The 22,755-nt window shown below is 41.6% G+C and overlaps 3 protein-coding genes and 1 long non-coding RNA gene across 5 annotated transcripts; 1 reads left to right on the plus strand and 3 right to left on the minus strand.

Annotated features, from left to right (window-relative positions):
• Positions 1-856: 856 nt before the first annotated feature.
• Positions 857-10,686, minus strand: hyal2b (hyaluronidase 2b). 2 transcript variants are annotated; one of them, XM_076268923.1, is made up of 4 exons: positions 9,956-10,686; positions 5,385-6,367; positions 3,205-3,294; positions 857-2,879 (listed from the first exon to the last, which is right to left on the minus strand). In XM_076268923.1, the coding sequence occupies exons 2-4, from the start codon at positions 6,327-6,329 to the stop codon at positions 2,490-2,492; spliced, it is 1,425 nt and encodes a 474-aa protein (XP_076125038.1). In that variant the 5' UTR covers positions 6,330-6,367; positions 9,956-10,686; the 3' UTR covers positions 857-2,489. The 2 variants fall into 2 exon arrangements, with proteins under 2 accessions (XP_076125038.1, XP_076125037.1); XM_076268922.1 differs by lacking the exon at positions 9,956-10,686 and adding an exon at positions 6,844-7,116.
• Positions 10,687-13,286: 2,600 nt separating this feature from the next.
• Positions 13,287-16,332, minus strand: tusc2b (tumor suppressor 2, mitochondrial calcium regulator b). The gene is made up of 4 exons (XM_076268243.1): positions 16,196-16,332; positions 15,014-15,265; positions 14,575-14,695; positions 13,287-14,305 (listed from the first exon to the last, which is right to left on the minus strand). Exons 2-4 carry the CDS (start codon positions 15,160-15,162, stop codon positions 14,240-14,242), a joined length of 336 nt encoding a protein of 111 aa, XP_076124358.1. The 5' UTR covers positions 15,163-15,265; positions 16,196-16,332; the 3' UTR covers positions 13,287-14,239.
• Positions 15,492-19,091, plus strand: LOC143104261 (uncharacterized). The gene is made up of 5 exons (XR_012983034.1): positions 15,492-15,707; positions 17,468-17,539; positions 18,247-18,333; positions 18,594-18,664; positions 19,002-19,091. It is a non-coding gene; the product is annotated as an uncharacterized LOC143104261 (long non-coding RNA).
• rassf1 (Ras association domain family member 1) lies at positions 17,948-22,755 on the minus strand. The gene is made up of 6 exons (XM_076268245.1): positions 22,460-22,755; positions 21,581-21,702; positions 19,476-19,580; positions 18,971-19,262; positions 18,558-18,673; positions 17,948-18,461 (listed from the first exon to the last, which is right to left on the minus strand). Exons 1-6 carry the CDS (start codon positions 22,752-22,754, stop codon positions 18,312-18,314), a joined length of 1,080 nt encoding a protein of 359 aa, XP_076124360.1. The 5' UTR covers position 22,755; the 3' UTR covers positions 17,948-18,311.

A 22,755-nucleotide genomic window follows, 5' to 3' on the forward strand; every position in this document is an offset into this window, starting at 1 on the left:
AGACTTACCAATTCAACCTTCATATTATCACTGCAGAAGGTAATGAACCAAAAGGTCTTACTGCAGTAGTTAACCAAAAACCCCAGTGACCCTTTGACAAACATGCAAAATGTAATAACATAATACAACATCATTCATAGAGGACCTATGTGCACAGTTACCAGCCATTTGCTGTCAGCAGGGGAAACAGTGGTCAACTACTAGGGGGTCATTGTCAGAAGGGGGTGAGCTAACGAGATCCAAGAATCTTAGAGGGACTCACAGTCTGGTTTGAGTTATGAAACAAGGCTTTCTCTGTACTTGAAGCCCAATAATATTGCTTTTGGCATACTCTGATCCAACCCCCCCGTTAGAGATGGACCAGGTCCCAAAAAGAAAAAGGGAAAAAAGAGAGAGCAGTTTAAAACAGAAAATGTACAGACAAATGTTTGTCAAGAATTGGTGTGACCTATATACAGGCTTGGTATGACCTGACTCAGAAATACAGTATGCAACTAGCCTGAGTTTATGTTTAATGACAAGATATTAATTCAAAAATAAACCACATTCTGCATACCATTATATGGTGTCTGTAGCCAAGAATTTTATTCACTTAACGTTTGCCTTGAATTTAAACATTCTTTCTTACTTCTGTCTGGATAATGCTGAGTGTAGCTAAAATGCATTATCATTCAGGTTGGCATTAAACAAGTAAACGTTGGGTCAGTTCAGGCTATTAAGAGCTTGCGACTTGCCATATTATAGGATGAAATTCATGTAAATTACTGAAAGTCAATCTGACTGCCAACTTGACCAAAACGCAAATGTACATTAACTCATACTTACTCACTTTCCAAAGATAGGCAATAGACCTTACTATAAACACCATCAAGATAAACATTTATTTTGTTCAATTTAAACACACCAGAGAAGGCTCCAAGGTGAAGACACAGAATACATTTTGCTGCTTGGCAACGACACAAAAGCACTGTGGTGGTGGAATATCAACACAATCACATCTGATCAAATCTACAAAGTCAAGTCTACGAAACATAAGTCTTCCATTGGAAGGTAATAAAAACCCAACGGCATGATCTCATCATAATGAACCAGAACAATAAAAGTGTGCTGAATATCAAGTTTTTATAGTAAATATTTAAGGAGAAAAAAACACAAAAAGAATATTCTGTGTTATGACAGATTGTGAAAGAGGTAATGACTTGTGTTGAACTTGTATGTAACAGTAAGTTGTGATTGCACATAAGACTTCCAGTGTTTATACTGGATGTTAAGTGAAAAAGTAATCTTAAACCGAAAGGGGTATGCATACTCGTGTCTGGGTGATATTCCTCATTTTAAGTACTACAGCTAAGCAGTACACTGGTGTGAAAAACAATTTTTAGTGATCTGAAGCATATAAATGCAGGATACCTGCATAACCTGTTTAGTTTAAAAGCACACAACAAAGTTATCCCTGTTTAATCAAGGTAAATGTTGCAATTGCGATTATCAAGGCACCATGACTAACTTGAAGGCAAGTTAACACAGCAGTGGAGGTTTACTGTATATTAGTTATTTGTACTTTTACATTAGGCTATATGTGAATTTTCTACTAACTACTATTCTCATACGTAGACTTATCCTGTATTGGACCACATCAGTGAGTGTTTTCCAAATGTGTTATCCTTTTTGTGTCTTTCAAAATAAAGACACCGGAATACTGTGTGAAAATCAGTGATCTAAGGTCACTGCTGCTGGACATTCTCTCCACAAAGATGAAAAGTTGCACAAAGAGGTCTGCTCAGAGATATTGTTCAAAACAATTGTTAACAAATACATACAACATATTCCCTCACCAGTATACTGTGCACTGCACAGATTAAACCTATCTGTCAGACATTTCTTTCAGTGAACAAAAAGGAGAGGGCTCTATGCCACCTTTGGATGGAAGCCTCTCTCCTGCGTAGTGCCCTTTTGGTATAATGTTGAGGTTTAGACTCCTGTGCCTGAGGCCACTCCTACATGTGAAGGGGTTTCACAAGTCTGATGCATTTAGAGATGTCTCACTCTGTAGCTCATCTGAATGTGAGGGAAATGAGGAATAGGATGAAGATGAGGGGACAGATGAATATCCCCAAAAGAGGATTTTTTTTTCCTAGTCACAAAAACATCCTGAAACAAAAGGCACACAGGCACACAAACACTCACTCACTATCACCACATATTTTACTCACTAAACTATTAGTTTAGTGACTAAATAGCTAGACTAAATGACCATTAAATAATGTAATAATTGCACATACACACACACAGATTTTCACAAGGTATATCCATCCTTTGGGTGATCAGATCTTTGGGTTGGAATGACTCCAGAGTCACATGTGGTTAGGCGCACTATGGCGCTCTCCCTCTCCCTTTAACTCTGACTTTATAAAGGGATCAGCCGCTCTTAGCCTGGGCCCTCTGGGCCAACCATCCTTCGCACGTCTCCCCAAACTCAGCCACAGGTCTCAATGCAGCAGTGTCAGCAGTACGAGTGGGAGCATGAAACTGGGGAGCCAGACACGCCAGACTGAGGCGGCGTGGTTGCGTCCAGGCTCCTTCTGCGAGCAGTCCTCTCCTCGGTGGCCCGTGTAGCACTGACACTGGAAGCTCTCCCGCAGCCTCAGCTGGTCCTGTGTCCCAAGCTGGCCCCGCACGTGCAGCCGGCCGCCCTGCTCCTGGATGCTGTGGGTCAGCGGGTTGAGGTGCAGGTAGGCGTCCGTCTCCGCGTTCCTGCGCAGGCAGCGGCCGCGCCACCCGCACAGAGCCTTGCTGCACTGCTCTGCCGCCGTGGACACGTTGAGAAGGTAGCGACCCAGTGGACCACGCAAGTACACGTTAAGCCTGGAGCAGCTGGCCTAGAGAGAGAGAGACAAAAATTTGCTCAAAGTGTACAACATATTTATGTGGAATTTCCTTAAATTGAAGTGCCACAAAATCCAGAAACATTTTTTTCATGATTGCCAATACATTATCGAGACTAGCTGTAAAGCCTTTAAGATTTAAGACACTGTAATTGGGTTAAAATGAATGGCTATGACGTCTCTACTATTTAAGTGAAAAGTTATGAGATATGTATACGCCCATGACCCAAGGCATCTGGGGACTGGAAATATTCAGAGTTGAGAGCCTGACTGACATCCCATGATGCCCAATTAGCACAAGAGTGATGGAGTGTCTTACGTTGCTGCTGGCGTAGGTGGCATCGCCCCAGAGGATAACTCCTGCTGCCCCCAAAGCTACGCTCTCCCCAACAGTGGAGATCAGGTCATTCTGAAACAAAAAGTAAAACACACACATAAAATGTAATCCAGATTTGCTAAGATTTTTGACCCACCCAGGAAAGTTTCAACATTCTTGTTCACGCCCCCGGTAAGTCAGCCACACCTCGTCTTCTCATAGATGATAAACTTTTTACACATTGGACAAAAATGTCTGATGTGAACTGGTCATCATCATATCATTCTCTTCATCCCTAAAGGCACAAGGAATTTTGAATATCTTAAAAAAAAACTATACTATATATCTCTCACAGCGTCTGCGTGAGAAGCAGTCAGATGGGAAAGTAAACAGTGACGAACTGGGTACTTGGCAGCACCTCATTTATCCTCACAGCTCAACAGATACGTCTCCTCTAGCCCACTTCTAGGCCTCTCTCTCTCTCTCTGAAAATTTCTATTCACACTTTCATGCTCATCCAAAATTCCCAGAAACAAGACCAATGGCTCTCACAAACACTCAGATCAGGAAGACCCAACTGCTACCATTCATTTCTTTTTTTGTGTGCTGACTCATTACCTTTGAGTAGTTTATTTGGTATACTTATATTTGTAAATGTCAGTGTTTTCCATACCATGTTTTTACAATTTCAATGTAATCCACATAGATAATCCTGTGGGTTACCATCCTGTATTCAGTTCTCCAAATTGGCAAACAGTTTTAAGAACAGTTTTAAGAAACTTCACATATCTCACCACTGATAATGTCGATTCACCGACTCCTTCCCTCCTAATGTACACATCTGCAGCTTCAGTCATTCTCCTCACCTCATTTCAACCCCCCCAGAGACTTATGCCAAACCCATGGAGGCCCAGCTGCAGGAACAATTAAACAGCTGAATGGGGGGGGGGGGGGGGCAGTATTCCTCTTTACTTCTCTGAAAAGTTCTGCATTGTTCTCAGGAGGGAGTCTTCCTACCCACTCCAGAACAGAAACGACTCACACACATACATACACGCCGGATTATATTTCCAATGAACTACTAATGTTTAAACGCAGCAGCTGGTTGGTTCTTTTTTTACAACTTCTATTCTCCATAAAACTGTTTGTTTTAGTGGGAAAGTCTACACAAATATTATCGGAAGTCATCTTTGGGTCTGATATTTATTCTTGAAACCAGAAACTCCTGATTAAAACTGTGAAAACACAGTCTCTTTGTTACTGCCACATGTGAGGCATGTATGTGTGTGTGTGTGAGTGTGTGAGCATGTGTTCTATTTTTAGCCCTGACATGTCAGTCTGTTCATTGCTGTTTGCTCCTGATGTTCCATAGGGAGCCTCTTCTCACCACTGCCAGGAAAAATATGCCACAACACCCAGCTTCTGAAATATGAATAATTGAGCTCCTCTCTTTCACAGCTGAGGGGTCACTGCTTGGGAGCATAATTCCAACTCCAGAGTCACTGACAGGACAGAAATGAAGCTCATTCAGGGTTTTCACTTGCTACAAATATCACTTTTATGAGCCCGGAATTACCCAGAGTGCTCGCTGGGTCATAGATAATGCGGAGGAGGGATCTCCTGGTGCCTCTAGAGTGTGTTGGTGATCATGTGCATATATAACTCAACTTGCAGCAGCAGCAGCTACATAATCTGCTGCTCCACAAGCACACTGACCACAATTGATTACTAGAGGCTTCGTGGACTGCTCACAGCCATACCAGCTCCATGAATCAGCACAGGGGTTGAGCAATTGGTAAAACAGCTGCAGATTTCAGGAGGCAAAATCCAAAGCCAATGGATAACTTTTGAGCAGGAAAATCACTCAAGGAAATAGATTAAATATGTACATTTTGGACAAAATGTTGACTTTTCACAAAAGCATCTGCCAAATACCATAAGTATAAATATTTAATAGGAAGACCTCCTTTGGATATCGATATACTGAAGAGGATTTATTGATGACAGCTCTCTTGCATGAGTTCTCCCCAGGAATGCTTGTATCAGCTTAACATGGCAGTAAATTAGATAAATACTTTATTATTAGATCTGACCTTCCAAGAGAAAACTTAAAGTTGAACTTTATAGTACACTGAATCCTGTGCTAGTGGTAAACCTATTGGCAGCAAGTGTTCCCTTCTCACCTCTGTTAGCAGCGTCAGCTCGTTGGCATAGGTGGGTCGTGTGTACACAAAGACAGGTCTCGCCGTCCCATTGCCCGTCGATGCCAGCCGCATGCCCTCCTTAACCCTGTTACGGACGAACTGGCGTCCAGAGAGTGTGGAGCGGAGCGCTGGGGCCACGTAGATGGAGGGGAATAGTGCCGTGCTCTCCGTCCACAGCCACTGTAGCTGCTCATTGCGTGCCATCTCCACATCTGGACAGCGGCCCGTATAGTTCTCCAGCCCGCTGCGGTAGTCGTGGTTATAGCAGTCGGGAAAGAGATAGAAGCCCCACAGCTGTCCAGGACGCAAACTCTTGGCCGTCCGTAGGGTCTCCAGCATGAACTTGCGAGCCGACAACTCGAATTCCTGCTGAGCCACTTTGGCCACCTGGTCTGATGACCAAATTGGGTTCTTCTGGGCCACCAGGCGTCGTGAGTGTTCTCGGTACACATCCTTGGCCTCCCAGTTACGGATCCAAAGAGGACGCCACTCCTCCCAGTCAATGACAGCAAGACCTTTTGCTGTGGGGTCCCGTATGTAGTAGCCCACATCATCGGGCATCTTCTCCAGGTGCTGAGTGAGGCTGGCACTCTGTGGGATGCCACCGTTTACAGGCTCCCGGTTGCGCTCATAGTATGGATACCGCCCCAGGCGGTCTTTGTAGAAGATGGTAAGGTTCTGGCGGACAAAGCCCTCGTTGGGTGACGCTACAATGTCAAACTGGTCCAGCTGGAAGCGGACGCCATGCCGAGGGGTGCAGTCCTCAGTGGGAGCATTCCAGGCCAGGATCAGGGGCTTCTGGGAATAGAGAGGCCATCTCGTCGTCTTCAGCTCATGTGAACAGAGGAAATCCCAGAGGGAAATCCAGACCAGAAGCTTCAGCCCTAGCTCCTGGCCAGACTGGAACCCAAGTAAGTGAGGCATGACCTTTCACCCCGTCCCTGGACACCACTATCTATGCCCTGCAGAGAAAGGGGGGGGGGGGGGGGGGGTTAAACTGTACAAATTAAAGCGTATATGACGTTTGCGTGTTATGACATAAACCTCACATTAACCAGCTATGACCACATCCTCATTGCCCAGAAACCTTTGCACAACAGGAAACTGAACTGGACTAAAATCAGTCATACATAAAAAGTTAACTACAGCAGGCAGGTGTGTAGTGCATAGTCCACACAAAATGCATTCCCAGGTGAGGTCAAAGAAAGCCTGCGTCTCGGTAGAACTGCCCAGTGAAGTCCCAGGTAAACACGAGTGTGTGCTAGTCGCCGTGAAAGCAACAGAAAGTATGTAGGCTACTAAGTTACCACACGAACTTTCTTAGAATTCAGTGCACAGCTACATTGTAGCTACCTCGGCAATTGAAGGTGGGAAAACTGTGGTCAGTTTCAGAGATAAATACATTAGGCATAGTTCAGTTCTTCATCAAAAGACTGACCTGGGAAATATTCCAACTCGGGACACCGGCTTCCACCGTGGCTCCACATCGATCACAACGTAACATCAATGTTCCACTCCACTAAAAACTTATCCTTTAGAACCGATAAACTCTCTTCCCGAGTCCCCATTTTCTAAGACCGATTTACACAACAGTTTTGGGGTCTCAAATCCTTGCCAGTACACTTCCTTGCTCACGGTGAACTGAATTGCTGACTAAATCGTGCCGAGGGAGCCTTCTCTAGACTGGTTCAATGTTAGAATATTCGCCCATTTCAAAAGTGGAGGGGGCGCGTTGACTTTTTCCCTTTTACTAAGTAAAAAATAAGCATTGGCGCGAATTGAAAGTGACGCTAAGAGGATTTTCTTTTCATTAAGGAAGCTTTCCCTGATTATTGTAGAGATGGACTACGTGAATAATTAATCCAACAGCATCCCTGTAGTCTTCATCACCCCCTTTTTGTCACAGAGTTTGTATCTTCCACCATTTCGCTCTTGGGGAGGAGAGAGTCGCTTACGCATTTTAGTATAGTTAGTATAATATACTCTTTTGATCCCGTGAGGGAATTTTGGACTAATGGAGCTTCCAATTCTACGACGACAAGGTCGTATTTCATTTCTGTCAAAAGCAAAGAGGCACATTTACATTTACCGCGCCTGGTCGCTAGCCATCACGATATTGTGTTTATTGTTTTTTCAACAAACGTTTGTTATGGAACGTGGAGGAGGCCTACGGCTGGTGGCAGAGGTAGGCACAAATACACCAAAAACTATTTTGTTACAAACTGCAAAATACTGGCTCATTAAATTTAACAAAATACAAATGCTGATGTGAAAAATGTATTTCATTTAAATACAAGTAGGCCTAGCCTAATTAGTAATTTGAAAATACAAAAATACACACACAACCAACTTTTAAAATAAACTGCAAAGCATATTATTGAATCCCCGATGAGATAAGAAATACTATTTTCTCATTGGCTGACAGGGGGTTATAAAGTCTGTACATTGGCGCTCCTATGAAGTAAATCTGGTAAAAAATTTTTTTAATGTAAATGTAAAAATGTAATGACCCCATGTAGCCTAAACCACGATTGAACTGACAACAAGGCTTTGCAACAGTGAAATGAAGGGAACTATCACCATAATTTTCCGTAACCAATGAAAGTAGGCCTACAACAAATTGAACAGGTTGGCCTCTTTTTAATCTGCATTTTCCTTTTTGTGCTATAAATGCATGGCTATTGCCTACATACATGTCTGGCAACATGGGGGACAAACAGAATAACATAATGTTAGGTGTCATTAATTAATTAACTTGGTGGAGATAACTCTTCTCATCCTCATGTCAAATCCATTAGACTAAGTGGTTTTAATACTGTCCTGTAGTGAAAATTAACATCAGCTATTAGGGACTCAAGGTCATGGGGTCCAAATCCTAATGTTCTCCCCATGGTGATCCCGACTATGATGATCTATGGTCTTTTGGGCCCTCATCATTGACTTCAAGGCAGCGCTGCCTGGAAGGCGTGGGTTATTCATGGGTTAGGGTTAGGAAATTGAGAGTTAGGGTTAGGGTTAAGATTAGGTGCCTTGAAGTCGAAGGTGGCAGCGCTCCCTTGAAATCGATGGTGGGGGCCCAAAAAGCTATCAAATGACTATGATAAGCATAGCCTATTGCATGGTTATAGGTATTGGGTAACTTTACTTGGCAGTATCAACATAAGCGTGACATGACACTGTCATGAACACATGACACTGTAATGACACATGAACCCTAACCTCAAACCCTAATCCTAACCCTAACTCTAACCTTAACCCTAACCCTAACTTGTTATGACAAAAACCGAATGACACTTAAGAGTTATGTCATAAACGTTTATGACTTGTTCATGACACATTCATGACAGTGTCAAGAAAAGTGTAACCGTATATTGAACTAAGTGATGAAATTTGGCTTATTGGAGAAAAATATGACAGATTTTTCTTAAATATTTAAGTATTTGATATACTCTAAATACAATCCCTCAAAGTATTTTGCTACAAACTACATTTGTTTTTTTCCAATCCTGCAAAATATAAATGACAAAATACACTAAAGTAATTACGTATTTCAAATACATCAACTTAAAATACCATGCCTGGCTGGTGTTACTTGTGATGCCTGGTTGCTTTCATGCACTTTATATGCAAAGATGGAAAACTCGCTTCAAAAAGCTTTTATGTGCCTGATACTGACACGAGACTGTGCAGTCTGCAGTGATGATTCAGTATTGCACATATATCCATCCTGTATGGCAATACAGTCATACACAGGATGCAGGAACTACCCATTTAAGAAAGTAAAAGTTCAGTTGTCAAAGGTACTGTGACTCAAATGTTTACCTGAAATTCCTGGCCACCTATTTCCTTATAACTTTTATCTGTGTTATTGACTCATCATAAGTGCACCAAGCGGTCCTGTCAGCTTAGCCAAAAAAGAGGAAGATACGTTTTTACACCCTTCACTGAATGACACTCAAATTCAAACACATTTCTCTCTTTCCATTATCGAGTTAACACATCACTGATTGAGGTTTTGCCACATTACTAATACAGTTTTCAAAAACACCCATGTGAATTGCCACAGGCGGGTCATCTAAATATTGGAGTGACTGTCAATGGTTTTCTGTAGTAGAGAGGTAGGTTGCATGCCTGGGGTAACATGCCACCCACACAGCTTAAGGTATACAGGATTGCTTTGAAATAAGGTTGGCTGTTAGAAAACACAGAGCGCAGAGAAACTTCAAAGTGGTTGAGTATTTAAAGGAGGAAACAGGTAATTGTAAGGAATGCCTTAAAATATACAAATGAAAGACTGTCTTACTCCTTCAGGGTCTTCAAAAAACAACTGGTAAATGTGTAAGTATGTTCTGTGTAAGTACACATTATTATGTTTAACAGAAATGGAAACATATAGAAATAAGAAGATATAGAATTAAGAGCTAAGTAATTATCAGGAAATGCACCTGAAGAAATTATCTGTTATTTTGTCTACAAGAGGACCTTCAGAAAGCATACAGGTAAAGGAATGCTTTTCAGAATCAGCTTGCTAACACATGCCAGACACTCACCAGAACAAGGACCTGTCTGCTCTTGTCTTCAGCAAGTGTACAAGTCGTGAATCCTCTTCTCAGGAGGCACTGCTTGTAGTACACGCACCTTTCCCTAATGCTTTCTGTAAACTCCAAAGTCTACACTTATCAGCGCTGGAGAGAGCCCACACCTCTTTCACCTCCCATCTGCACAATGTCTTCCTGCCATGCTGACGGATGAGTAGCCATGTGAGTTGCTGCTGTTTGCTGCTCTCTGTGGAAACTCTGAACCTTGTATGTGTAACTGACAATGACGACTTTTGAAGGACAGCCGTGCTGTCCACGCTGTGGACGCTCGGCGCTAAACGATTACAACAGCAGACTGACATCGATTCCCCCCTGTCTTCTTGAGAGTGTGACGAGCATGAGTAAGTGTTGTGAGGGTCTCTTGTGTCTGTCTGGGGTTAAGTGAAACTTGAGGCTCCCTTTGTTTTTTGTTTTTTTTTCCTTCATGAGGATAGCGAGCTCTATGCTTTGTGTCTTAAACAGCCCCCAGGCTCCTATTGTACAGCTCGACACGCACAGTGCAGGCTGCACACGGGCCAGTGGTGGCCACTGGTATGGGCCAAGGTTCAAGGGCATCACTGTAGTTCACATAGGGTCAATGAGGATTTGTGTAAGTAACACTAACAATGCCAAATGCAGGAACCAAGCTCAAAAGTTAATGATGTAAATCCATTCTGAATCCATTCTGTGAACGATGTCACTCAAATCACGGCAATAAATATTTTTGTCATGCCCTCTTGTAATGAATTAATTGCCTGTAGTAGAAGTAAGTAAATTAAATACATTATTCTGTTTTGATCAACAAGCTTCTGTTTAGGCCTATCTGCATGGACAGAGGTGTTGAAGCACATAGATACATAAAATGACATGTCAATACATTATCTTAACTGCCCCCCCCCCCCCCCAAGTAATACAGAATACACTTCTTATCCACATCATGCATGTGCAGTATTAGGGCTTCTCCATCAATACAGTGGGAAAGATGATAACTGCCATAGCAGTTGTATTGCAACCTCACTTGGCCTCCTGGCCCTCCCTGTGACGCTGAGTCCATCTGAGAGAGAGAGAGCACTGTGCACACAGCATATGACCTTTGAGCTCAACCTCACCTTTCTCTATGACCAAGTAAGCACATAACGGTGTGGCGTGGCTTTGGCAGTTGTTGTCTTACAACATCCCCAAGAACAAACACCAGGAGAATGCAATAAAGAGTTGAGGCTTATGGGTCATAATATCTCAATCTTTTGAGCTTGACAATAACAGTAAAAACAAGCTCTTTCCCATGGAGGACGTATGAAATATCCCAACTTCCATGTACACACATACACACACAAAGGCACACAGGGATTTTCGGCATACAAAGAAAAACACCAAAAAAACACTGTACAGACCTTGTCAATGGACAACACTGTGTTCCATGACGAGAGGGGTTGTTTTCCATAAGGATCTGGACGTCAGTGACATCCTCTCTTGGGGAGCACTTTAGTGCCCTTTAGTCTGCGCACATCCGGACCATCACACAGTGGGGGGACAGGAAGAGGCTCCACAAAGAACAGGAACATTTCAGGGACTGCTGTGATAGGGCAACAGCATGTCAGCTCTAGGGCTACATAGCTCAGTGTTCACAGGCATGACAGATCAAGGTCAAACTCTTTCCCAACGTTTTTGGAACATTCATGGAATTTTCTTTCTGTGTTGCTTTGTTTGCTGAGTCAGACATAAAAAGACTTGTATGAGCACTTTTGCCTTGTGTACATTGCTGATTTTCTGATCTATTATGTACCATCTTCAATCTGAAATGTGGAGGGACCATAGAGTTCAAAGACAGTAGAGAGACCGAGATAACATCAGGCCATCTGCAAGTCATCAGACGAACACTCCTTGATTAGACTAAATTACCACACAATGTGGTAGTGCTTTCATGATGACACTCCTGCTTGGAGACATCTATTTTTCATGAAGTTACGTATACTTCTGCAGTAGTAGACTTTTATATACTTACTCATGGGATGTGCAAATGCAATTGGAATTCCACAACATTCAACCATTTTCCTGAAAATAATCCAGTCTATGTGATCACTGGTTGTGTGATTTTCAACACATTAAATTTGTATTACTTGACAATGCTTGTATTCTCCTTTTCGCAAAAGTGATGTCTGGCACTTTCCTGCTCCTGTACTGTGACGCATGAAAGTGATTACATGGTGCAGAACATTGTGATCATGTATACTATACACAGAGTCTACACCAGGTACAATAAACGCACTTGATTAAAACTTTATCTCAATTCCACATCTATTTTGACAAGGCTACTAGTGCATGAAGTAAGAGAGCCCAAAAAAACATTCCACACAAATAACCAGACACAGGCCCATCTGGTTGAGATTAGAAGATTAGAAACACTCATCTTCTCCTCAGGGCCCCAGGGGAGATAATTTCCCTTCTCACTCCTGCCATTCAAAAGCACGGAAATTCAGTGGGTAGGAGCCAAGGGAGAACACTAATGTAAACAGGTCTCTGAGAGGCAAACGGAAGTGCAGCAAAGTGGAGTTTGTGTCACCAATGCCACTAATTCTCAAGGTCGATATCTTATCTTCAGAGAGAGGGTCAAGTTTAGGGCTCCCTGAATGTTCCGGTATAGACACTATTCTTTATGTTTTTTTCTTGGTCAGTCCACACAATAAGGAATGGATAGAGTACAAAATAGGGTATTCATTTCAGCCCTAAAGCTGACAGAGTGGGATAACAGTGAGAATGTACGATGCCCTTGGCAGACAAGACAAATTAGAACTCTAAAATGGAAGAGGATCAAACTTGGCAAACATGCAGAAAGAGGACAAGAATGCTTTCAGGACAAAGCCCGTCTTGCCGTCTGTCTCACAGGTGTATGAGACTGATAAATAGAGTGGAAAGATGCATATGATTACCGATACTAAAAAACTATTGAAAACTGACCTGCAAGATTGGGCCTTTGATACATTAAATGAAAGTTTGTGGCTCATGGACCCCTAGTGGTTTGAGAAGGTACAGCAAGGAAATACTTACAAGACCTTCAGATATGTTTTACCAATGCAGCGGTCAGGTTCGTTTAATTACAATTCCTTACCATTCATGCAAGTGCAAATGCAAGTGCAAGTTTACTTCTGAACATATATTCCTGCTTGCTGTTAGCATTGGTGAAACGTAATAGGGTGCATGTGTGCCAGAATGAGCTGATTGGACTTCATATATGTCTTGCACCTGTCCGTAAGAAGCATGTAATGAATCTCCACCCACTGCAATAATGAAGACACATACTGAAACATGTCTTAAGGGTTCTTTTTTTAACAAATTCAATGCAGCACAAAACAGAATTGGTACAATAAATAAAATTCTGCCAAATTACACACAGATATTAACAGACCAGTGACACTGCTCATGTGGTCTCATGGCGACTTCTCTACATGTCTGTATGTGTGCGTGTGGCTGCCAAGACCAGAGAAAAAATATTTCTGACGTGACTTCCTATCAAGCACACAGTTACACCTGGATTGTCTATTTTGTCAGAAAACTCAGAGGATGATGCAACAACTTAATTTGGGAAAACATGCACAATCAAAAATGTTTAGGTATTCTGACCAAAGTTACTTAGCCCTGACCAAAGAAATCCCGCAGTTGCTTTAGAGGCTAACAAGATTTTTTTTGGCAGAACATATCCCTTGCACAGAACGCTCACTATTGAAATGGCCACATGAGAACAAAGAAAACAACGAAACATGATTCCATACATTCTTAGCGTTTCAAAAAATAATGTAGCATTATAGGACATTCGATAGAGCAAGATAGAAAGGATAAAGGTATGTGTAGAATAGCACTCATCTCAAGTGAATCAATGCAACATAATTTCCACAGACATATGATCACACACTCACAAACCAAACATACACACTGCCTAACAATATATAGCTAAGATATGGCAGGGATAGAGGAGTCAGGTCTCCATCAGTGTTCACAGATCCTCGGTCTCCATAAGCAGAATTCCAGAGCTATAGCTTTGTCCCTTGTCACAGTTCACATGCAGAGAGTTCCGCAGGCTCCAGATCAGCCAACTACGTCAAAGGGAGGAGTCCCTCCTCCTCTTCTTCTTCTCCTCCTTCTTCTTATTCTTCTGTAGAAAGACCACTGCCAGTGTCTATCACAGTGGGGGCGGGGGTTCAGCAAAGAGGACGGGGGATATTGGGTGAAATCTACATGGTCAGTAGCAGGTCTTCTCCTTCGTCAACCCTCACAGATGACCACTGGAAAATCTGCGTGGATGCAAGGGTGATCCAGCTTGACCATTCCCTGTGAAAAGTCAGGGGAGGTGACAGAGAAGCAGTAGTTAGTGGAATCATAAAAAAGAAATGAGGCATGAAATGAGAAGAGGAAATGTTGAGATAGATTTTGGTTTAGTTTAGATTTGGGAAAAGATCATTTGTTTTTTTATTACCCAGATATAAAACAAACAAATTTCAGTCTGTTTCTCCAGAGATCTAGTCAATGGTAATTTTAAACCAGACTTTCCCCAAAACAAAGACACACTTCAAAAAAAGACAATCAGAACGGCCCCACACCTGAGATATAAGGTTCTTCTGAATCCGTTTCAACTTGGCCTTCTTCCGACCATTTTTTGTCACCATGATTTCCTCATAAAATTCGTGGGCCAGGTCTCCGTCCTCATCATAGTAAAGTGAGCTGGGTGAACACACCAATCAGTCATTAATAACACCTTAACAATGAATACATCATGGCAACCTGGATGTGTTGTGTGTCAAAGATGATCAACTCATTAAGCTGCAGATATCTGGATTGCGGAAGAAGACACAGGAAAACATTTGCAAAGCTAAAACACCTCTCTCAAACGTGAGTCAATACAAACTACAAAAACATGAATTGACAGTTCTGAGAATTAGACTCTTACTCAATCTACCTGCAACACAACTCCACTGGACTGGTGGGTGGGTCATGTGGTGTGACTTGTTTTTATTTAGCAAGTCCTGTGGCTATATTTACCTTCGTCTGGTAAACACGAAGGGAGTTGCAGTCCTGAAACTTCGCGGGCGTGCCAATGACTGATCATTTCCCTCTTTGGCTTGTTCATCACCACCACCAGAACCAGAAAATGGCCAATAGCTTTTGGTTTTGGAGCCGCTGCCTCCCATTTTCAACAACGGGACATTATCTTTTTGGCCAGTGTGCACTCAGTGGCAAAATGTGATCCAAAATACCAGTTGAAATTATTTGTATTTTCTCAGGAACTTGAACCTGAAAAACATGTCACACATATAATTAGTCCAAACATAGATTAATCACGCACACAAACAAATTGAAACGTTGTTTTCCACGCTACGATGTGTAGCTTTATTTATAACTTCTGCCGTTTCATAGGCACAGACTTGATTCTGCATTGATGCTAACGTTACATGCTGAGTCAGTCAACTAAGTCAACAAGTTTCTCTGCCTAATCATGCCCACGTTGCTGGACGTGGAGCAGATGTTAAAGGGTTTTCTTTTATTCAGCGGTGGGTATTTAAGATCAGCTCATAGCCTATTTGTTGCTGTTACCTGTAACAGATGTAGCAGCTAGGAATTTATACCCTAGTAGTATATCATTTCTCCAACATAACTTAAAGACAACACGCGTTGACAATTAACTTAAAGGACTTATTTTTTGTTTACTTGATCTCCCACGTCAACCTGTGGAAAAGTAAGTATAGCTAGTTAATATGGAACACTAGCAAGCTTGTCCTTCCTCTTTGAGAATAACATCGTTGTTGAAAAAATACTTAAGGACTTGCTGCCTTGGTGCTAGGAAGCCATTGGCTAACAGGTTAGCTGACATGTGTAGTGTCTAGAGTGGGTATGAGGCGGTCGGAATATTACATAAATGAAAACAGCAAACATACGATTATAGCCAGCTTGATAGCTACAATGTTGTTTACCTTACATTTAAACCTGGCATGCGTGTGACTGCAGTCAACCTAATGCTACTAGGCTGACAAGCTACTCAACAATGTAATGAACATAACGTTTGGTTGTTGTCATGCTAGCTGTAACGTTAGTTAGCTAGCTAGTCGGGTGGCTACCAAAGAAGCCATCAAGCCAACTAGCATTCTATCCCAAATAGGATGGCGAGTTCTAGATCTTTTCTCCAATGAATGAGCAGAAACGTCACCGTGTAGCATTGACACTTACCAGAAGTGAATAATCGATATGTCCTTTATCAAACACGCATAAGATATTCCCCAAAGTGCTGCAATTACGGCTATGCTGTTTAAAAGTGTCTCCTGTGCGCAATTTAGCTATCAACTGCAAGCAAGCCGTGCAGAAGGGAAAACTCAGGATGTGGGCTGACATCATCTTTACGCAATATCCGTTTATGTTATGTTCATTAGCCTACATTGGCTGCATACATATTTTATCAAGAGCTTAATTCATGTATTTTATTTCTGGATGATTCTAGCAAAACAAAAATTACAGATAGAAGTCTGTATTAGACTACTACATTTGTGTAGGGCCTAATACAAGGATAATAAATACAACAATCACATATCTCAATGAGCCACTAAACTAGGCCTACTTTCCCCTTCCCTTAGAGAGTAGGCTAGGCAACGCATTTTTGCACAGCATAAAGTTTGGTCTAAAGTATAAAATATAGGCTATGTAAGGGATAACGGCCGCCGAGGTGTCCTGTTATACGGAATTAATGGACAAGAGCGAGGGGCAAAAAACTCCCCGACGCACCGCGGAGGGGTTGCCTTCGCCCGAGTTTGAGGTATATCGCCCATTATGTGTTTGAGGTATTTTTGAAGCAGTATCCCTTAGCATGATTTCCTGACCAATCATAAGGATGAGGCTCTGTGGTTGTTTTGGTCATAAATAAACATTCAAGCTTCACTGTGCAGCAATATATTTTTTGTAGGCCTACATATTTTGGTTCTGTGTTCCAACACGTTTTTGACTTGACTTGCAACACATTTGGAAGTCTGTATCTCATGCAATGTCAACATGCAAATAAATAAATAAACACAAAAAAATGGCCAAGATACACAGAAGACAGTTATTATCCCACCGCCACACCACTAAAAAACACTTCAACACCTTGAAGATCTCTTTGGTAGAACAAGGCATGAACTCGGCATGTTAATCACAGCTTTTATTTCAAATACTGAATTGAAAATGTCATCTTAAAAATACTTAATTTTAATACACAAAAAATAACTAATCATTTGTCATTTCTTTAAATATCCCATTGTGAATTGATAAATTAAACTGGTGGTTCTTAAATATTTTGTCTGGTGACCCCCCAAAAAAACACTGGTCAAGTCTCACGACCCCTCTTGTGTTTTTACTTTAGAAAATGTTGTGGAGGCAGAAATTGTCTTCTCTTATAGGTAGGCTCTGTCAACACCAAATGCATTAATGTCAATGGCAACCTTTGACAATCTGATTTTTTATTTTCCAAAGGATAACTAGCACTCATCCAATGCATATCTGGCGCTCCTGTGGCAAAAAAGGCTGCATGGTGTTCTGTCACTGGTAAGTTTAAGTACAGCATCTTCAAGCTCATCATTGCAAGAGGCGTTTGCGTAAACAGAACATCCACTTTCAAAGGAACATTATGGAAACACTGTGAATTGGAGGCCTAAACATAGCTCCCCAATATCCAAGTTCTTAAACATGTTGGTCTAACTTTTAGAAAAAAAATATTTAATTCAGACTGCAAATCATCGCGCGACCCCTCACACATTTTTGGCGACCCCCAGTTTAAGAACCACTGAATTAAACCTATTGTTTTATTATCCTAGCTTATAGCTCAAAATAATAGCTTATCATAATATAAAGAATATTATAATTATCACATTAATAGGGAAATTAAATAAACCTAAACTAAATGTATTTAAATATTCTGTCATCTAAACAATTTAATCTTGTTCCACAGTGCATTTGTCACATTTTGTGAAATGTGAAAATTCTCCAGGTCTGAAGTTTCCAGCACAGTGCTAAGTGGTGAATTGTTTTGTTAACATTCACTTTTTACAAAAAACAAACAGCACATAGTCCCTCCAGCAGCCAGCACCACTCCAACAGCTTCCCTGATACAATCAGCCACCATCAACAGGGCTTTGCATTATGCACCTACTTAGTTCAGTCTTCTCTTTCTGTCTTTTCTCTTGTTCTGCTCTCTTCTGCTAATATTCTACCGTGTTTTTATACTCATGCGTAGTCTCGGTCTTTTGGGGCAGACAGCTTCACACAGCCAACACCACTGGAGGCCTTCCGTATGCTGGGATATACGCTGCCACCTTGTTCATCCTGGTGTTGTGATGTTGGTTAGTGCCTCCTTCATTCTCTCACGGGTCAATGTGTACCGCCGGACGATCTGACGTATGTGCTCTTCCTCCTCTCGCTGAAGGATCCTCAGAAAATTGCGAAGCTCAGGCATCGTAAAGGCATCCCACTGTGGAGAAAACAGTGGTTTTATGTGGTTTAAGAGAGCTTATTCTAATACATAGTTCATTACTGTGAAATTGAGCTGGATGTAAAGTAAACTCACGTTGACCTCTCCAGTCTCATTTTCTCTGATCACCAGACTCAGGGATTTCTCACTGGGCCCCGCACACAAACGCAACTGAAGAGGGCATTCGTCATCAGCTAGTTTCCGTAAGTAGACTGAGGGGAATAAAAAGATATGTTTTTGTTTAATCATAACATTTCTGCTTTATATATCCTTTGATATTAAAATTGACTCCAACTACTGACACCACATTCCTCCACTAAGAACTGACATGAAATCCAAAATGATATGTTTTTTAAATAAAGTGATCTGGTATTATACAATGAAGAACAAAAACATAGCAAGACTTACATCACATTCAAAGCAATCTGACTGATCAATAGCCAAGCTCATTGTGTTAAACCATTATCATTGTGAATTTGTATCCATGACGATAACACTATGGTTCCCACCTTGGTTCTGTCGTTCCGTGCGTTCAAACAGGGCGAATTTAGCGGGATTATCCACCACTGTGAACTTGTTCAGCAGAGCTTCAATAACCTCACGGGCACATGTGTGGGAACTGATGTGGAGGTGCTTGGCTGCATCCTTCGGCAGATAGAAGGATGTTCGACGCTTTGTTCCTTTGCTCTCCTGCCAAGAGCCATCCTGGCTGGAGCAGCTTCGGCGAGGTGGCGGTAAAGACACAGGCCTTGACAGCTTAAACTGGACCTTAATAAAACCTGTGTACGAGCCATCTCGATTCTAAAAACAAATTAAACACGACAAAGAGAATGGCTTAATAAAATAATGTCACCATAGTGGTGTTTAAGTACTTATTCCAAGTTACTTACTAAGTCTGAGGCTTAATTTCTTTCTGTAAAAGTTAATATCATCACAACTGATTCCGGGTTTATTATTGAAAATAATCAAAAATGATTAAATGTATCCAAGTTGACCACTTCTGTGTTTACTCACAAGAACCATGAAGAGGTTGCCATTGATTTGAGCATTGTACTCCTTCACCTTCTTCTGAATTTCACTGGCAGTCAGTTCCTGTTTTCCCCAGTCAATCTGCTCATCCTAAAACCAATTGGGAACGATAGATTTAAGTGATATGACACAGAAGTCTCTGCTCCTGAGACAGTTCTGGTAAACTCCACCAAGTGGCAGCAATCCTTGCTACCCATTCCCAAAGGAAGACAGTAACATTTGGGATTATTCATACGAATAGAACATTAAGTTCAATGTAAACAGAGTTCAAAATGTATGTAATTCTTGCCCAAGACCATAGCTGTCCATGACCTGACCAGAAATCAGTTCTAAGTAAAAATACTACACTCAGCCAGGGATTGATGATGGAAGTTGCATGTGAAGTGAATACTTAACACAATACAAAACACAACAGTGTATCATGATTAATAATCATGAATGGTCATTAATGTGCTTATATCACTTTATGCAATGACTTAAATCCCCTTGTGTCTCTGATTAAGACTATTCAAGATCATTCAAACAAGCACTGAACCATTAAGGGATCAAAACATCAAAGAAGGCATTGAAGCAATCCGTATAGTAGCCTACACTCACAGAAATACAACAAATGGGAGATTTTTGATAAAGGACAAAGCAGTAGAGCCAGAGCCCAGGGGCAGACCATCTGAGCATTACTGGCTAATCTAGTTAAGCAGTAAGGGTGGCCTGAAGTGACCATGTGCATTTATTATTTAAATTACACAGAAGTCAGACCCCAGACACCTCCCCCACCATGCAATTAACAGCTGTTCTGTTCTGTCACTGTGAAATTCACGCTAAGCCTATTTAATGTAAAATTCAGAGAATTTAAAACGATACCAGAATAGTATAAGCAATGGGCAAATTAATTGAGCTATATCGTCGTGTATCTTAACAGCCTATGAAGAGTTTTTTTCCCCATTTAAGCTATGTCAGTTACCCTCACCTGTCTATTTGGTTTATGAAAAAAAGACGTGCGGGCAGTGAAAAAGTGTTCCAGCTCCGCGTCCGAATCATCCTCGCTGCAGTAACCGCTACTGGTTGTGCTGCCCCATGTCTTCTCAAAAGATGGAATTTGTTCCGCGCAATTGGTCTTCTTACTTTCACTCATGGTGACTGATGACAATTGAGGAAAACGGAATAGGCTGACCAAAAAGGCTTCTGCAGTCAGTTGAACGTCTTCGCTGTAACCATTGATGAGTCAACACAAAAGGCGTTATAGGCTACACAGCCTAAACTTTGACTGTATCCGTCATATAGACTCAGCAAATGACTTCTAAAAACTAGTGCGTTAAGAAGTTATTCCGCGCGCCGTGTCATGTTAGCCAGCATCGTTATACCGTTATACCGGTATAGGTAAATGAGTCACATCTTTCACCCCTAGCTGACTGATTAAGGATCAACTACGCATAATCACACGCTGATTGGTTGACAAATGCCCTGCCCCACTGCCTGGCAGGACAAATAACCGAAACAGCCTATCAGATACAACAAAGGATTATCCCCTTCAATGTGCTGTGACGTTTTGAACTACATTTAATGTGGTATGACGTTTTATGGCAAAAAATATGCAACACTGATCCTCGAAAGGGGTCATCTTAGTTTTAGGATGCTTTTGTGCAAACTGAGCATAAAAGATGAACAGATGCCTTATTGTGGGGTTGCTTAGCAACCTCTCCTCACTGCCCTGCCATAAATTACATGCAGTCCATGCTGCGCTGACAGTGCCGCAAGACATAGCCTAGGTAATAAAATCTGGGTGAGCATATGGTGCATATGAAAAGCGCTCTCTACGGCCAGAGAAGTTACCATGTCAATCTGAAACCCTCCCCCACAAGTCAAGCTTTAATTATGTCATACAGAGACAGGCTAATATGCATGATGCTGTAAGGAAGATGAATGAGTGAGACAGAGGAAGAGAGAGATAACAGACACTTCCAAAATCAACATTCAACAACAGTGTGTATGTCTGCAGAACATTTATATTTCTATACATTTTCCACACTGAACAAAGAGAAAGGGAAAACAACATAGCCTATTTGAGAAATGGTCCACTAGATCATACTTACCACGTTTGTGTCTGTTTCTATGGTCTCCTCAAAGAGGTCAGATTGGTCAAAGAAGGCACTGCTATGATAGCAGTCCAGCTGTATGAAGGGCTGGCAACGATGATGACAAGTATACTTGCAATCTACAGAAGAAGAAGAAACTGTCAATGGAACAGAATGGGGTGAGGAAAAGAGGATGGCTTCAATGAAATATCTAAAAATCATTAGCCAAGTCCACTTTGTGTTGTCGTTTTTGGGCAATATGTGCAAAGTTGAATATAGCAGTTTAGGCTTCAGTATAGGCCTACTGTACAAGTCAGACTATTGTCAAACATGGTTTACAGTGACCCCTAGTGTTCAAATGTTATAATTAAAGGTTTTACTGACCTGTGACACAGTTGCCACATTTATCCAAAATGACTTATCTAATCAAAAGCATTTGAAGATAAAATGTATTAGGCCTATATATAATCTATTGCTGTATAAGTGTTTTCATTTATATACTGAACGATATATTTTGCTTTGGTTGCATCAAACAACAACTGATCTTTCATGGTATTAGGCTAACACAAAGTTGACCTTCATATTTACGAATGACTGACCATTCGCATCATACATGCAACACACATACATGGCAGTTTCTATAGCAACTTTGTCATTGAGGGTTGTCATACAAGGTGTGTTGTACAACAATGTTTTGACAGTGTTTAGCTTAACAATATAAACAGATACAATTTTTGTAAACAAATTACGCATTTTTTGTAGAACACCTCATGCTTAGCCTTCATACAGTAATATAATGCATACACACAAATTTTAGACATATTATTCAATTAGTCATGCTTTGATCTTGAGTCTTTAAAACAAAAAAAACAGCATGTGGTTGGCAAAGTTACTCACTGACACAGCGTACACTCTGTTTGTAGAGGCCCCAGATAAACTCTCCACACACGTCACACCAGGAGAGGTGCGCTTGACTGCAAGGCTGGAAGTCATGACCCTCTCCTGGCTGTCCACTGAGGCAGGGTGGCTCCTCCACCCTTACGCTGTCCCCCACCAGCCGCACCACTGCACCCAAAATCGGACGCTCTGCTGCCCGACCCTGCCTTGGCGTCCGAGGGGCTGTTGGGGGGGCCAACTCGATGCCATCAACCAAAGTGAGATCCTTCAGCTCTATGAGCTCACACTTTGACATT

This window comes from Alosa pseudoharengus, unplaced genomic scaffold (assembly GCF_046254945.1).
Source record: "Alosa pseudoharengus isolate Yale_2024_CS ecotype anadromous, Long Island Sound unplaced genomic scaffold, YU_APseudo_1.1 YU_APseudo_1.1_scf_5, whole genome shotgun sequence".
In the NCBI taxonomy this organism is placed as follows: Eukaryota; Metazoa; Chordata; class Actinopteri; order Clupeiformes; family Clupeidae; genus Alosa; species Alosa pseudoharengus.

Coding starts and splice junctions, on each gene's coding strand:
- tusc2b (XM_076268243.1), bottom strand. CDS start 15,162: ATGGGAGGCAGCGGCTCCAAAACCAAAAGCTATTGGCCATTTTCTGGT. Junction 14,696..15,013: donor TTCGTGTTTACCAGACGAAG/GTAAATATAGCC, acceptor GTGTTCACCCAG/CTCACTTTACTATGATGAGG. Junction 14,306..14,574: donor AGAAGAACCTTATATCTCAG/GTGTGGGGCCGT, acceptor GACTTTTCACAG/GGAATGGTCAAGCTGGATCA.
- rassf1 (XM_076268245.1), bottom strand. CDS start 22,754: ATGTCAAAGTGTGAGCTCATAGAGCTGAAGGATCTCACTTTGGTTGAT. Junction 18,674..18,970: donor CACGGAACGACAGAACCAAG/GTGGGAACCATA, acceptor TATTCCCCTCAG/TCTACTTACGGAAACTAGCT. Junction 18,462..18,557: donor ATGAGACTGGAGAGGTCAAC/GTGAGTTTACTT, acceptor TTTTCTCCACAG/TGGGATGCCTTTACGATGCC.
- hyal2b (XM_076268923.1), bottom strand. CDS start 6,329: ATGCCTCACTTACTTGGGTTCCAGTCTGGCCAGGAGCTAGGGCTGAAG. Junction 3,295..5,384: donor AGCTGACGCTGCTAACAGAG/GTGAGAAGGGAA, acceptor TTTTTGTTTCAG/AATGACCTGATCTCCACTGT. Junction 2,880..3,204: donor CCACCTACGCCAGCAGCAAC/GTAAGACACTCC, acceptor CTCTCTCTCTAG/GCCAGCTGCTCCAGGCTTAA.